Below are 15,846 nucleotides of genomic sequence, written 5' to 3' on the forward strand. Positions count from 1 at the left end.
TTTCTTTGTTACTTCCATTCTTATTAGTGATATTAGGTATGAGATATTCCCCAAAATAATATCGGATCATAATCCCATTGTGATAGAGATTAAATCAGTTGTGGGCGTTTTGCCCAATCCATGCTCATGGACGTTTGAGCGTAGGATGCTGGCAGACCCATCATATATTGAGCATATGGGTAAATGGCTAAAGGAATTCTTGGAGTTTAATCGCGGCTCTGCCTCAACTCAAATGGTATGGGACACTATGAAAGCTGGGATACATGGGGAGTCGTTATCATATTCCATCAACAAGCAAAGAATATCTCGGGATAAACTGGCTTCTTATTACAATGAAGTGCGGGAATGGGAAACTAAGCTAGTAGCAGCTATTAATTTGTCGCTAGATCCTGAATACATTAAATCTAGGCTCTCAATACATAAATCTAGGCTTTATGAGATTTTTGCTACGAATTTAGCAGAACAGATTGCAGTCTCCCGTGCACAAGTGTACGAAGTTGGGGAAAATTCAGGGCGGATTCTTGCTAAAAAAATCAGGCAAAAAGAAGCTTCCAACTTTATCAATAATATTCAGGATGAGGCGGGTCAAATTCATTATCAACCGAATTAAATTCTAGGTTTTCCGAACCTTTTACAGTAAATTATATCAAGAGGAAGTGTCAAATTATTCACCTGACTGTATTTTTAATTTTTGCGGCTCTGGAAATATGTTTAAATTGACTCCTGCAAAAGCTGCTGTGTTAGATTTAGATATCGCATGGGCAGAAATAGACTTGGCCATACTTTCTCTTGCGACTGGTAAGGCTATGGGGTCGGACGGTATACCCCTTGAGTTTTATAGGGTATTCCGCCATCTGTTAAAACAAGATCTTCTTTCAACCTTTTTGGAAGCACAGAAGGGGATGGCACCAGTATCTTGGCGGCAGTCTACCATCATGGCCTTCCTTAAAAAAGATACGTCTCTTCTCCAGCCAGCCTCTATAGGCCTATTTCATTAATAAACGCCAACAGTAAAATGTATTCCAAAATAATAGCTTCTCGAATCTCCGGTATAATTACAACAATTGTCTCACATTGGCAACACAGGTTTATCCCTAATCGTGATACTACGGATCATGTACGGCAAGTGATCGCTTTAATGCACTGGGCTAAAGAGACTAAGATGGCATTTGGTATTACCCTGTTGGATGCCGAAAAGGCATTCGACAGGGTAGCCTGGCCGTATCTTTGGGATCTATTGTCTTTAAAGGGCTTTGGCCCTCAGTTTATTTCAGCTGTGAAAGCCTTGTATACTTCTCCAGTGGCATGTATTAAAATTGCAGGGAAGAAATCTGTTCCTTTTTCTATTTCACGTGTTACCCAACAGGGTTGTCCGTCTTCCCCACTTTTATTTGCTCTGTACATAGATATTTTTTCAAATAAATTGAACCAAGCTGAGGATATTCTACCTGTGCAAGTTGCGCGCACTGACCATAGAGCACTCGCGTATGTGGATGACATAGTAGTGACTACAACAGATATCCAAAGGGCCTTCCCGAGAATTGAGGATTTAGTGATTCAATTTGGTGCCTTCTCTGGATATAAATTGAATATTTCAAAAACACAGGTTTTATTTGTAGGTCAGAATCCGCCAGCACAGATTAAAACAGTATTCGTGGCAACATATCTTGGTATTCAAATTACAACTCCAGTGTCTGCTATACCAGAGCTAAATCTTAATACAGTTTTAAAAAAAGCTAACTCCTCGCGTGAGCGAATTGACCATCTGCATCTTTCCTTATATGGCCGGAATAATGTCCTAAAAATTATTATACTCCCTAAATTTTTATATATGTTTCGAGCAATCCCGCTCGAATTTCCTCTTAGTTGTTTAAAACAATTGGAGAGAATGTCAGCCAGATTCATGTGGGGGTATAAACGTCAGCGTAGGTCATTTAAGAAGATGACACTCTCTAAGGCCAGGGGAGGTTGGGGTGTCCCACATTTTCTGTACTACTATTTTGCAGCTGTAATACATGTTATTAGCCCATTGATAATTGGTGCCAAAGCATGGATTCCACTCAGTCATTCACCATCAATATACAAATTTGTACTGGGTGAAGAATATCGTGGCTGTCTGATTAAAAATATAGAGACCAGCTATTTAAAAAAAACTTGCTTTAAGATTTTGAAAGCTGCATACGGGGTATGGAGAGTAATTAAGCACCAATTAGGGATTCAGAGAATTCTATTGTATACACCTCTCTCAGCTCCACGTATTCTTCCTCCAGTCTTTCAAGACCATGTAATGACTTGATGGCGTGACTGCGGAATTCAGTGTGTGGGCGACCTGTGGGAGAATGGTCGGCTGATTCCTTTCGTAGATCTCTTAGATAAATATAAGTTAATGCGGAATGATTACTTTAAGTATCTGCAGATCCATAGTTTCTTTAATACTTTAAAGCCTCAGCAGCGTTCTAGCCTGCATCGGATTCCGCTCATAGACAGCATGTTTGTAAAAAAATCGATTGGACACTTCTATAATTCATTCATTTCCTCATGCTCAGATGATATAGAGGTTTATCAAAGGAGATGGGCTGGAAAACTGGGTACTGATGTTATACAATTAGAGGAATCCATTGAATTATCGAATAGCATTTTGATCACTGGTAGAGCACGCTCACAGCACTATATTGCCATTTTTTACCTATATTATACGCTTTTAAAAATTTCTAAATGTGGGACCTCTGCAGGAACATCGTGTAGCAGTTGCGGGGTGTTTGCAGCGGATGCAATACACATGTTTTTTCTTTGCCCCCGACTATCTGTATTTCTTTCCGCAATCCAGACATTTTTGGCAGTATTATTTGAGTCAGCAGTAAATTTGACAGGGGAATTAGTTTTAATTGGGGTTACAACTGATGCATTAGTAGAAGGGAAAAAAAGTCTATTATTTATATGCATGGCATTGTTACGGGCATGTATCCCCCAAGAGTGAATTAAAACAGTTCCCCCTTCTTTTGAGACCTGGAGGGCCCGTCTTTTGGCCACATACAATATAGAAGTGGCTATATATAGAACGAAGGGCCGGAAAAAGAGAATTTTAGGCATGAAGATCTGGGCACCGGTTCGGCGGTGGATCCAAGGGGAACTGGATTAAATCATTGTGTTTCTTGGGTTGTAATAACTAGTTAACTGTTTTACCTGTTTCCCTGCTAGCTCCCCCCTTTTTTTTTTTGCATTGGTCGTCAAGAATGCAAAAGGTTATATTGTTAACTCCATGATGCGACTGAAATGACCTATGTCCTCTATGTGGAATGTTTTTTTTTCTCTTGCTCTTTGTGCCTTTTTCTTTTCCCTTGCTGTGCTTTAGTTTTTTTTTCTGATGCTATCATATGTGTGATGTTCTTCTTGCATAAAATGGGAGAAAATCTAATAAAGAAATAAATTTTTATTTTTTTAAATCCCAAAATAATTTGAAATGGACAAGGCGCACAAAATTCCTTCACATCGTAATCCAAGTAATCGCAAACCCTGTCAAATGATCGTTAACGTTCTGCATCATTACCATCTAGTGATGATCCAGAACGCGGCCAGAGAGATCCCGTCTTTAATGCCCAATGGTAATAATATTTTCATCCATGAAGACTTCGCCAAGGAAACTGCTAAAGTCTTAGGCAATGATTAAGTAGCAATGGATTTAAATACGGCCTTTTCAACGCGTTTACAATGAGAAAATGGAAGGATGGTTTCTCCAAGTCCTTTCAGTACTCTGATCTTCGCGTCTTCTTCGATCAAAATTCTTAGCTATCCATGGAAATGAATGAGACTCATATATTGCTATAATTTTCTTTATATCTATCCTATTTAGTAGAGGTTATATATGAGGGCATTAGCAAGGCAAGTCATTCTTGCACCTGTGTGTGTGTGTGATTCAGGAGTATGATTTATGTTTCTATGCTGTCTTATTGATGTTTGTCCTTGTCTTTCCTTTTCCTTATTTCATCTATTTTTAGAGCTACTTTTTACTCTTCCATACTATCTTTTTTCTTCCTGTTTACATTCTTCTCTCTTTTAAAAGAGTGGGTAACATTAATAGTATTTACATTGTTTCTTTTCATGTAAGAGGTTTCCACACCTGGTTAAACGTATTAAAGTTTTAGATTACTTAGCGAGACATAAGGCTGATATTTGTTAATTCCACAAGACTTATAGAAATTATACAAATGTGTTGGTAATGGTATATCTTCTACAACAGTTTACAAAATAAATGGAGTTGCTATTCTCTTTGCGAAATAAAACATCATCTCCAAATACTAAACAAAAATCATAATTCAGATGGGTGTTACCTAATAGTTAAAACTAGATTTTGATATAATTTTACACCCGATTAATGTATACAGTCAAACAAATGATGACCCTAATGTTTGATTTCCTTTCACCTTTGAAGTGCTAAACTTAGGTAATGTTGCCCTTATCATTGGAGGTGACATTAACCTCATATATGACCCCTTATTGGATTGAACATCTCAAGCCAAATATCGTCCTCCTGATGATTTTTTCACTCTCAAATCCTTTTTTAGAGCTACCAAATTGGTAGATATTTGGGGTTTACATCACCCAAAAGAGAAATATTTTAAAAAAATCTCTAATCCTCAAAATTTCTGTCCTCTAATTGACTATTTATGAACATCACAACAATGAATCCATTCAATTTCTGAACCTCTTATCCATAATATAGATATTTCCAATCATGATACTCATTTCATGTGTTTTGCAACCAATCAGGAAGACCTTTGGCAAATTATCTTCGTATGAACAAAGATGAAACTCAAATGAATGCTATTCATGGTTCAAATGGTAAAACTGCATTTTCTCACAAAGAAATAGTCAATGAATTTTGAATTATTATTCAACCTTATATAATAATCATCTGTCTATTTATACATCTCATTAAAGATATATGGTTTAGCTAGAATTTCCCTGTCAGTTAGAAATAAATTGGATAGACTGATCACATTACAAGAAGTTGAATCAGAGATTTTGGGCCAGATGTAGGAAGCCTATTACCGGTCGGTAACGGCTAAAATTACTGAATTTCGGCGGATACCGACCGGTAATAGGCTTTTCTGATGTAGGGGTCGAATCGGTAATATAAGGAATCAGTAAATTACCGAATTCTTGAATACAGATTCGGTAAATTAGCTAATTCCTAATGTAGGGAGCACTTAAATGAGTGCTTTTCCCATGTTAGGATTCGTTATTTATCACCAACTACAAGTTGGTGATAAAGAACGAATAACGAATAACTAAAAAAAAACCTAAAAAAGCAATTTCATGCAAATTAATTCAGTGCCATGTGGCAGACATCCATGCCCTTAGGGCATGTATGTGTGCCACATGTGCATCCATACACAATTGAGGGGTGCAACAGGGTGTCAAAGTGACACCCTGCCACCCTTCAATGTTTTCCCCCTTTTACCGAATCGGTATTTACCAATTCGGTAATTTACATTCATTCCTATGGGCCTCCAGGCCCATAGGAATGAATGGCAATTACCGAATCGGTAAATACCGATTCGGTAAATATCGAATCTTAAGGATTTGGTAATTTTTACCGAATAATTTGCTACAAAGCATTTACCGATTCGAAAATACCGAATTGGTAAAATTCTGTATTTTCGGATCGGTAAATACTATTTACCTACATCTTTGTCTAAATCTCCTAAATTGCTTATATCTTCTAGTCAAGCCAAGCGATTGCCATACAGCAGAAAATATACGATTTAGGAGATAAAGCCAACTAACTGATTGAGTGGCTGAAAAGAGAAATTGGGTTTCTGAAATTAGAAATGAAGAGGGCCTGCAAATTGGACCAGGTACAGAGTTTTGAGAAACATTGGCAAGCTACTATGAAAACATCTACCAGTCGCAGACCGAACGGGGGGAGGAAGACTGCTTTGAACTACTAAAAGACATGGCATTGCCGACGTTGGGGGCTGACGATAGAGCGATGCTAGACTCAGACATGAACATAGAGGAAGTGGAAAGTGCCATACGGGACTTGCAATCAGGGAAGGCGGCGGGCACGAATGGGTTCCCTATGGAATTATTCAAGTGTGTGTCGGGGAAGCCTAACCCACACATGCTTAATATGTTTCTGGGGGCAAGAGAAGAGGGTCAATTCCTAGAAGATGTGAGATTGGAGACGATAGTGGACATCAATATAAAAGGAAAACCTCACGATCTCTGTAGCTCCTCCAGACCTATCTCTTTACTAAACTTTGAAGCCAAAGTATTGGCCAAGGATATTGCTAATCAACTGAGCCCAATCATACAATCCCTAAATCACCCGGAGAAGTCTGTCTTTATGCCGCACAGGAGCACTAGGCTCAACCTGTAGCAACTTTACGGTATAATGCACATGACCCAAAAGCAGCCAAAAGTCCCTGCAGGTCTTCTATTGCTCGATGTGAGGATGGCATTCGACCGTATTGAATGGACATACCTCTTTGCGGTTTTAGATAAGGTGGGACTTGGCACAAACCTACAGAAGTGGATAAGTCTATTATATACCACCCAATGGCACGTGTCAGAGTCAATAGGACCATATCCAGATCTTTCACACTCCATAGGGGCACACAACAAGGGTGACCATTATAACTGATGCTATTTGCCCTGGCATTGGAACCATTGGCAGTCTGGGTATGAGGTGATCCGATGGTGAGGGGTATTGACTTTTTTTATATGCGGATTATATCCTGCTTTATGCCCGCAGACCCCCAACAGACATTCCATAGATTCCTTCATATAATACAATCCTTTGGCATATATTCGGGATATTGTATCAATTGGGATAAATCCTTGGTCTTCTCCCTAGCGGGGGAACTACCAGTTCTGACATTGGCATGCTCGGAGCAAGTGAGGAAAGAGACGATCAAGTATTTGGGCATATGGATATATGGATTACGAGGTCAGAGGACAAGTTCATATGACTGAACTTACAGACACAACTAGATGAGGGATGTCATGACGCACTGGAGGAGACTGCCTGTCTCCCATAATGGCAGAGCAGACCTCTTTAAAATTGTAGCACTTCCATGCCTACTATACGTAGTCCAAAACACTCCGTATCACTTATAAGAGACATTCTTTCGGGCTATTGAGTCCGAACTAAGTCTGCTTTTAAGGGGGGGGTTTAATACTAGAATTACACTTACGAAATTACAGAAAGGAGTGTATGTTGGAGGTATGGCCGTTCCGGATCTTCGGAAATACTATTAGACCTCGCAACTTATATCTAATAATGGGTGGGTGTTTTCCCAGTACGAGGAGCCGGCATACAGGGTTGACCGACTGACGATGGGCGCTGGCAGTTACTTGGCGGAGCTATACCGAAAGAGGAGAAATATTACACACATTTCGGTGCACAAACGGACAGTGGTCGAAATATGGCATAAAGCCACTAGAATGACAGGCTGTGAGACTAAACTCACGGCATAGACATCAAAAAAAGATCACCAAGGAGCTGAACTGCCTAGAGGACCTCCAGAAATGGAGCCTTATAATAGTTGACTCACTAGGGGATGTCTGGAAGGGAGGTAAGATGGTTGAGTATGATAGATTGCAGAAGTAGTTTCAGACAGGAGATGGGGAATATCTCCGCTATTTACAACTACGACATGCGCTACACTGCCATCTTAAGGAAGAAACCTGGATTCCGGAGTATGCACCACTCGAGGACAGACTCCTCCTAGATCCCATGACTGATGAGGCAATATCCCTCACGTATTGAAAGCTTGTTAATAACTCTCCAGACTACACAGGACCTCTATGGGAAGGCTGGGAATCAGATATTGGTCTCCTCAAGGATGATGATTGGGCTGAAGCCCTACAGAGCCCCAGAGAAATAGCTATCAGGGCACGCTTTTGACTGGTCCATCTCTGCATTCTTCATAGATCCTATGCCTCGCGAATGGTCCTATTTCGTATTGGTATTTATATGTCCGAGGAGTACGCGAGGGGACGTGGAGAGAGAGGGTCATTCTTTCAAATACTGTGGCACTGCCCCATGATCCAAACATACTGGGATAGCCTGTCCCTAGTCATATCTAAAGTGGTGGGAGAACCGGTATTGACAGAGTTGAGGTGGCATATTCTATGAGTAACTGGCAAGACAACATGGCCACAATGGGCTAAGACCTGGCTGGTAGAGGGAGCGGCCAAAAGAAACATCGCCCACGCACGGGGTCAGGACATGCCCCATCAGTAGAAGCCTGGAAATGAGATATGGATTGGTGTGACAGGGCGGAACAATCAGTTTATCAAAGCAGGGGCTGCCCGCGCAAAAATATAGAGGTCTTTGGGCAGAGGAAGGAGGGCCGCTTACAAGCCACCCTAGTTCAAATAGCTGAGCAATATCGAGAGAGAGAGAGAGAGAGAGGGAGAGGGAGAGCAATAGTAGCAGCAGCAAACCGGTACGATGTAATACGGGGTACAGGGAACACATGTACATTTATGGGACTTTGCAATTTATGTATGATGTCTATCTGAAGATTGTTACATGTTCAATAAAAATTAATAATTTAAAAAAAATCATCTAGTCTAGATGGCATTCCTGTTGAATTTTATAAAGAATTTTCCAGTTCGACTTTTATTTCATTTACTTAAGCTATTTATATTCCTTAGTATTTCAGGATCAACTTCTGGGTCCTTTACTGAAGCTTTGATTATAGCTATCCAGAAACCTAATAAAGATCCCAAATCATCACCTTAAATTTTTTATTAATCAAGACTGTAAACTTTATGAAAAATTCTTGCAACTAGGTTGACCTCTGGGCTTGATACTCATTCATGTTGATCAATCTGGTTTCATGAAACAGACATTCTATAAATAACATCAGTTTACTTTTCCATGCAATTGACACTGGGCCATACGAACCTCTACCCTCTGGAGTTCTGGCATTAGATACTGATTTTTTTTTTGGTAAAGTACAATGGCAATATCTATTCCATACCATATCTGTATTTAATTTCGGCAGTCTGTTCATTTGTATGATTTCCGTACTCTATTCTGGTTTGTCTGCCAAACTTTACATTATTGTTCAAATTTCTAGTATTTTACTCCCTTTAAAAGGCCCCAGACTAGGCTTTCCCTTATAACCTTTACTTTTTCTCCTTGCTATTGAACCATTACTCATTCCCTTCAGCAATTGTATGAAAATTGAAGCCCTTATTATAAATGATGTCGCTATGAAAACTTCAGCCTATGCTGGAGATGTACTACTATAAATTAGTAATCCTGAATCCTCCATTCCTCTTCTAATAAATATAATTCAAACATACTCTCAGAATTCAGGTTACACTTTAAACAGACATGTTTCCTTGGAATGCTCATTGTACCTCTGCTGTGCTGCTCAACAATAAATTAATATGGCAAAAAACGTCAATATCTTGGTATCCTGTTTTCTAATACCATTAAACAAACAACTATAATGAATTGTTATTGCATTCTTAATCATATTAAAGCCAAATTTCAGAAATGGTCCTCTTTACATCTATACTGGTGGGGAAAAGTTGATTCTATTAAAATGGCTATTGCTTCAAAAATGTTTTACCGCCTTTCAATGATACCTACTCAATATCCTCTTACATTTTACAAAAATGCAGATAAACATTCATCTAAATTTATTTGGAAAAACAAAACTCCCCATACAAGGTATAAAAAATTAAAAATAGCAAATTGTAATCATGGTTTTGGTTTGCCAGATTTTCTTAATCATCATAATGTGTTAATTTAAATCAAAGTTCCTTTTGGTTTAACCAGTTTGTGGCGGCCGCGATTACGTGGCAGTGTGGCACTTCCGCAAAATGGGCAGGGCTGCATCGGCCGTTGGACGTGCGCAGCACTACAAAGGTAGTGCTCGCAACGTCCAATGGCCGACGGCAGCACTTAAGGGGTTAATCATACAGAGCTTATTAATGCAACTTGTATGGCTTCCTATTGAACAAAGTTTGATATCACCATTTTCTTTACATGCATTACTCACTATGTCTAATTCTACCACTTTACTAAAAATGGCCATCATACGGAAGTGTACAAAATTAATATTACAATATTTAGGCTCTCTCTACAATCTCCTATTTCACAAACCTCAAATATGTCATTATGATATAATCAATTGTTAGAACTTGCCCGAAATACAAACTTTTGGCAATCTTGGATAAAGCAAGTATTTTTTTATTTAAAGATATTTATCATAACACACTTTTTAAACTTGTTTTGCCTCCTTCGGACATTTCCAAATATTAACTTTTATGTAATTCTATCCTTAATACATTTTCCAACAATTTTCCTATAAATATCACCTCTGATCTAGAAATTTCCATTCAAACAAAAGCTACTTCACCTAATGCTGTATCAGTGTTCTATAGAAAAAATTTAATAATTTTAAAGGGGACAATATCAACTTCCTCCCAACTTTTTTGGATAAACAACTAGACATATCAGTTTCTCAAGAACAATTGAAGAAACTATGGATGAATAATATTTCTGGATGACTGCCTGTATCTTTATGTGAAACCAATTCCTTCATACTATTTAATTGTCTATTGGCTCCTGTAAAGTTATTTCTCCTAATTGTTGGCATTGTAACCTGAACACAGGCTTGTTATTACATATGCTTAATCACTGTAATACTGTTTCTGAGTTTTGGAAGGAAGTCTGGGTTATCATTACACAAATATTTAATATCTCAGTTAATCTTTCGTATAATATACTGAATTGTAAATCTATATTACTTACCATAAAAATGTCTGAATTAAATAGCAAAAGTCTATATTTCCTAATCTCTGATGCTTTAAAATCAATTACTACCAATTGGAAAAAAGCTTCATTGTTATCAGTCCATGCATGGTGGTCTTCGATAATTTTTACAAGAAGAAAGGCCAATCTGACTCTATTGGGTGTAGTTCAGAATACACCTACGTATCACTTATTTTGAAAACTGATTGAAAATTATATAGCATTTCAATTATGAATAATATTACTAATGAGTTATATACTTGCTTAATATGTAAAGACTTTACGGTTGAATTAGTAGGTCAATTAAGTTATCAATGTAAAGGCGTTTTTATTTACTCCCTTTTTATGTATTTTTACTTCAATATCATATTGTATTTGTTATTATAGAGGTACATTTATTATATTAATGTTATTTGGTAATCTTGTTTGTACCTCTTATGGTACTCTTTTTGTATGGTCTAATATCTTATCATCAATTTTAACTGGATATTTTGGAAGAAAAAAAAAGTTAGCATGGTGCAAATAGAAAAACTTACGAGCTGAGAAAGACTGAGAAGAGATCCTTGGACACTAATTGTTGGCTCCACATGTTGTCAAACACAGGGGTGACTCCATCTGCAGAAAGGCTTGGATATGCCAGGCCCAAGATTCCATCAAACTCCATGTAGTAGAAGAACGAGGCTTCAGTATAACAGAGGCCGAATGTCTGTTTTATGACACTTATGTCTTCCACCTGGAAGTAATCAGAATGCATATGAGATGCACCCTATGCTGTCATGCACGTTAGGCAGGGACAGATATGTGAGTTATAATGTTTGACGGCCCTGCAAAAAATGACACTTGTAACTCCACTGTCCAAACGCAATTTACCCACACATATGTAATGATGAGCTAACTTACCCCAACAAACAATTTAACATACACTACAGTGTTTGCAGTGCACCTTAAGACATTAACCACACATCACACAATTTGCCCTGCTCTTTCGAAATTCAACCATTTAATATTAGTTGCTGAACATTGGCGGATGAAGATGTGGTAACACTGAGGACCTGTACTTGCACTACCGTCAAACATCTGAAGTCACCGGCAACAATTAACACCGCAAACCGCAAACGTGCCCCACCAAGCATGTGTCCACACTCGCAGCACAGATGGATAACTGAACTGAGCAATGCCGGACAGGTTTTGATTTGTTTGGGTTTTAATTTCAAAGCCTGTTTGGTCGATGAGAGCTACTGAAACTATTAAGAAAAGTTAAAGAAAGGTTTGCCTTATGTTCTTTCTCCCTAAAGATCACTGAACAATTTCAAATGATTTTGTCTTAACAAAAAATAAAAGGATCATTCCAATAAATGTTTGGATGGGTTTTAAAACAGATGACTCATTGAATTATATATCAGCATCAAGAGTGTCCTTAAAAATGTCATACAAATATGATAATAATCAAAATACTTGTTGGTGATTCTGAAGGGGCTTACTTCATTGTTACCTATGTTAAAGACTGTGGACTGTCTCAATTCTCTGCTATTGATCCCATATGTGGTCACCACTGATGTTCAGTCCTATCGAAGTTTTGGAAACTTCACTACAGCAGAAGCATTTGGGAGTCTGCAAACTGAGCTCAAGTGTTTGCGACACCTTGTGCTTGGCCACTATTCTAGTGGGCATGTGCTCCAAACTGTTCTTGCAGCACTTCCCATCCTTGAAAAAAACTCTTATTTCTAAGGAGATAAGAAGAACCTATTGAAGGGTTGAGAATAAGAATGGACCTTTCTGTAGACTTTGGTTGGAGATATTAAAATTTTTGCATATTTAGGTAAATATGAAGATATATTCATCAGAATTAATTGTGTGAATTTTGGAGGCAGCGTGAAACATCTCAGAACAACTAGATCCTGAAAGGCAGCTCCGAAATCTCAGAATTAAAGTAGATTTTATTAAGAGACAAAATAAGCTGTGCAGTTTATATCATTGCGTCGACTAGGACTACATAACCCTAGAAAACCCAATTAGTAATAATCAATGGGCAGTGCTATTATTTATTGCTAAATTTGTGACATTTTTATATTGTGGTGTGCTACTCGTATTGACTGTGGCTTATCGTAGTATTTCTATGTTTTTACACAACTATTTATAATCTATACAATATAAGCAGGTATATAAATAAATAGATACATAACTAAATAAAAAGTGAATATAAAAACAGTTGATCAAGAGATCCTAATACATTTTCATGCTTATACCAGGACTTTAACAATAAGGGCCTGATCATGAGGTTGGCGATGGGATACTTCATCACAAATCTCGCGGATACTCTGTCTGCTGTACTACAAGTTCCATAGGATATAATGTAATTGTCATTTGGTGGATGGGATATGTTTGCGATGGGGTAACCCTGTCAACCAAACCCGTAATCAGGCACTGTGGGCCCGATGTAGGTAGCCAAATGCCGGTCGGTAACGGCCGAAATTACCGAATTTCGGCCGTTACCGACCGGTATTGGGCTTTCCAGATGTAGGTGGCATTTTTTAAGGATTCGGTATTTTACCGAATCGGTAATTTAAGGAATCGGTAAAATACCGAATTCTTAAATACCGATTCTGTAAATTACCGAATCCTGATATGGAGGGAGCACTCAAATGAGTGATTTTCCCATCTTAGGATTCGTTATTTACCACCAACTACAAGTTGGTGGTAAATAATGAAAACCTCTGAAAAAGCATTTTTTTTGCTTTTCCAACAGTGCCATGTTGCAGACATACATGCCCTTGGGGCATGTATGTCTGCAACATGTGAACCCATACACTATTGAGGGGTGCAACAGGGTGTCAAAGTGACACTCTGCCACCCTTCAATGTTTCCCAATTTTACCGAATCGGTATTTACCGATTCGGTAATTGACATTCATTCCTATGGGCCTCCAGGCCCATAGGAATGAATGGCAATTACCGAATCGTTAAATACCGATTCGGTAATTACCGAAACTTACCGATTCGGTAATTTTTTACCTACATCCAAATTGCCTGTTCTTAAATACCGAATCAGTATGATTCGGTATTTAAGAATCGGTAACCTGGGATTACCTACATCGGGCCCTAAATCTTCTTTTAAGCATCACTCTTTGAAAGGATGTAATACTTTGAGCCAGGTGCAATATCAAGTGTTTGAGAAAATTAGTGAATTATATTGTGGAGGAAATGGTGGCAGATTGCTCTGAGGCATGCTGTATAGAAGTCCTGTACATATTAATACCAAAAGATTTAAATGAAAGATGAGACTCCTCCTGCTTTCTATGAAGAAATGTTTTCAGTAATTGTATTCACTGATGTTTATTTATTGTTCTTCCCATTTTGACCAATAGTTAATCATTTTGTGGCATTTATGAGGTCAAACTATTCAGCATTATTTAACTTTAATGAAGGTAATGGTTAAACCATAGATGGGGGTAGCATAGACACCGAAGAAGTACTTGCCAGAAAGGTATCTATGTTTGAGCAAACCATTGCAAGGATTCTTGAAGGTAAGAGGGAGTCATGGGGGCCACATATGAGACATCAACACTGAGATAATAGTAAATAGTGACAGGCACTTGGAACTTCTGTATGCATCATGTTTCAAGATTTTGTTCCATAGAGTTGTTTTGTAAACAGCCATCCACCTATGATATAATTTGATTATTTCAAATAATCTATGTGCTGTTTTGATTTGTTGGAATTCAGGTGATTAAAGTGTTCTCCTGAAGAAGGACATCTGCCATGGGCCTCTTGCGACTCCTAGCACTGCTTCGGCCTGTCCTGGCCTCAGAGGTGGCACACACCAAATGTTTCTGTGGAGTACCGAGGGATTATTCGTTGTGATAATACAAGGCGTACTGAGGTAAAGCGGCGTCCGGAATTTGAAATACGAGGACCCATTTCAGAATAGTTCCCACCATTGAGAGAGGTGTTCTGTACTTTGGGTGGAGGCGCAACCTGTGGCGCTAAGATTCAGTGGTTGTGGTTTGCGCAACTAAGACATGATATTGATATTAATGTTCCATTGCCCTTGTACTGAGGAGGCCAAGAAGAATTTAAAGGCTGAAACGCGTCCGCGTCGACAATCTCTTGAGGAGTCTCTATAAAAACAAAAGTGTGATTAAAACTATCTGTGGCACAATAGAGCAAGGGAAAAGAGGTACCTTTTCCTATTTGCCAAAAAAAGACTACCTCTGAGTGGATCACCCAGAATAAATGTGTGAACACTAGTGATATAAACATTTTCGGGTACTGGCAACATAGAGCTGAGTTTATAATTGTTTGTTGTGTTTTTTATACATGTATTTTGGTATGTCCTTGTGCTTTTGAATGTTATAATGTGTTTTGTTCAAAGATCGGTCCCACTGCTTATGTCTGCCTTAAAGGCATTTGAAGTATATATTTGTGTAGGACTGTAGACTGATGATAGGGTAATTGAATGTTCCCTATGATAAAATAAAATTAAATATTAATTCCTCCGTACCTATCTTCTTTGCATGTGTCAGAGATGGCAAAAGCACTACCAAGCACAGGACGGTAAACAGTTTTCTGATGAACTCTGTTTACCGTCTGCAGATCCTGCTGGGAGATTATGTTTGAGTTCGAAAAATATCAGTTCAAAAGTGAAATGTGCAAAATCAATATTACAAATAGAATCAATTAGTTTAAACAAATTAAATACATTTACAAACCAATAATTAAAAAAATGTATTGTCATGGTCCATTACCTTGGAAACTTGAAAAAAATATGATTTTGATCAGAACTATTACGTCTGTGTTCCACATCAGTTCATATACAATATATAGTCCCCTGCGATTTAGTGTCAGTGGGCTTGACCCCTGCATCTCCTTGTATATTACAAATACTTTTCCCCCTAGAAGTATACACCAGGCTTACGTGATGTGCATTAATATGATGTCAACGGGATCATGATCTTGTGGCATTATTTCATAGGATTCAGGGTCACAGGTCATATGATGTCACTTCCTGTGATGTCATTGAGTTGTGAGGTCCCTTCCACTACCCTAGGCTTTTTAGTGAATCAA

General features: G+C 38.3%; 1 protein-coding gene across 1 annotated transcript in view; it reads right to left on the reverse strand.

The window, feature by feature from the left end:
- LOC147693274 (pepsin A-like) overlaps positions 1-15,846 on the reverse strand; it is a 132,274-nt gene that overhangs the window by 30,705 nt on the left and 85,723 nt on the right. Inside the window, exon 5 of the mRNA XM_086933668.1 lies at positions 11,320-11,516. Within this exon, the coding sequence (XP_086789794.1) occupies positions 11,320-11,516 (197 nt within the window). The remainder of the gene's footprint in view (positions 1-11,319; positions 11,517-15,846) is intronic.

This window comes from Lissotriton vulgaris, chromosome 8 (assembly GCF_964263255.1).
Source record: "Lissotriton vulgaris chromosome 8, aLisVul1.2, whole genome shotgun sequence".
Lineage (NCBI taxonomy): Eukaryota > Metazoa > Chordata > Amphibia > Caudata > Salamandridae > Lissotriton > Lissotriton vulgaris.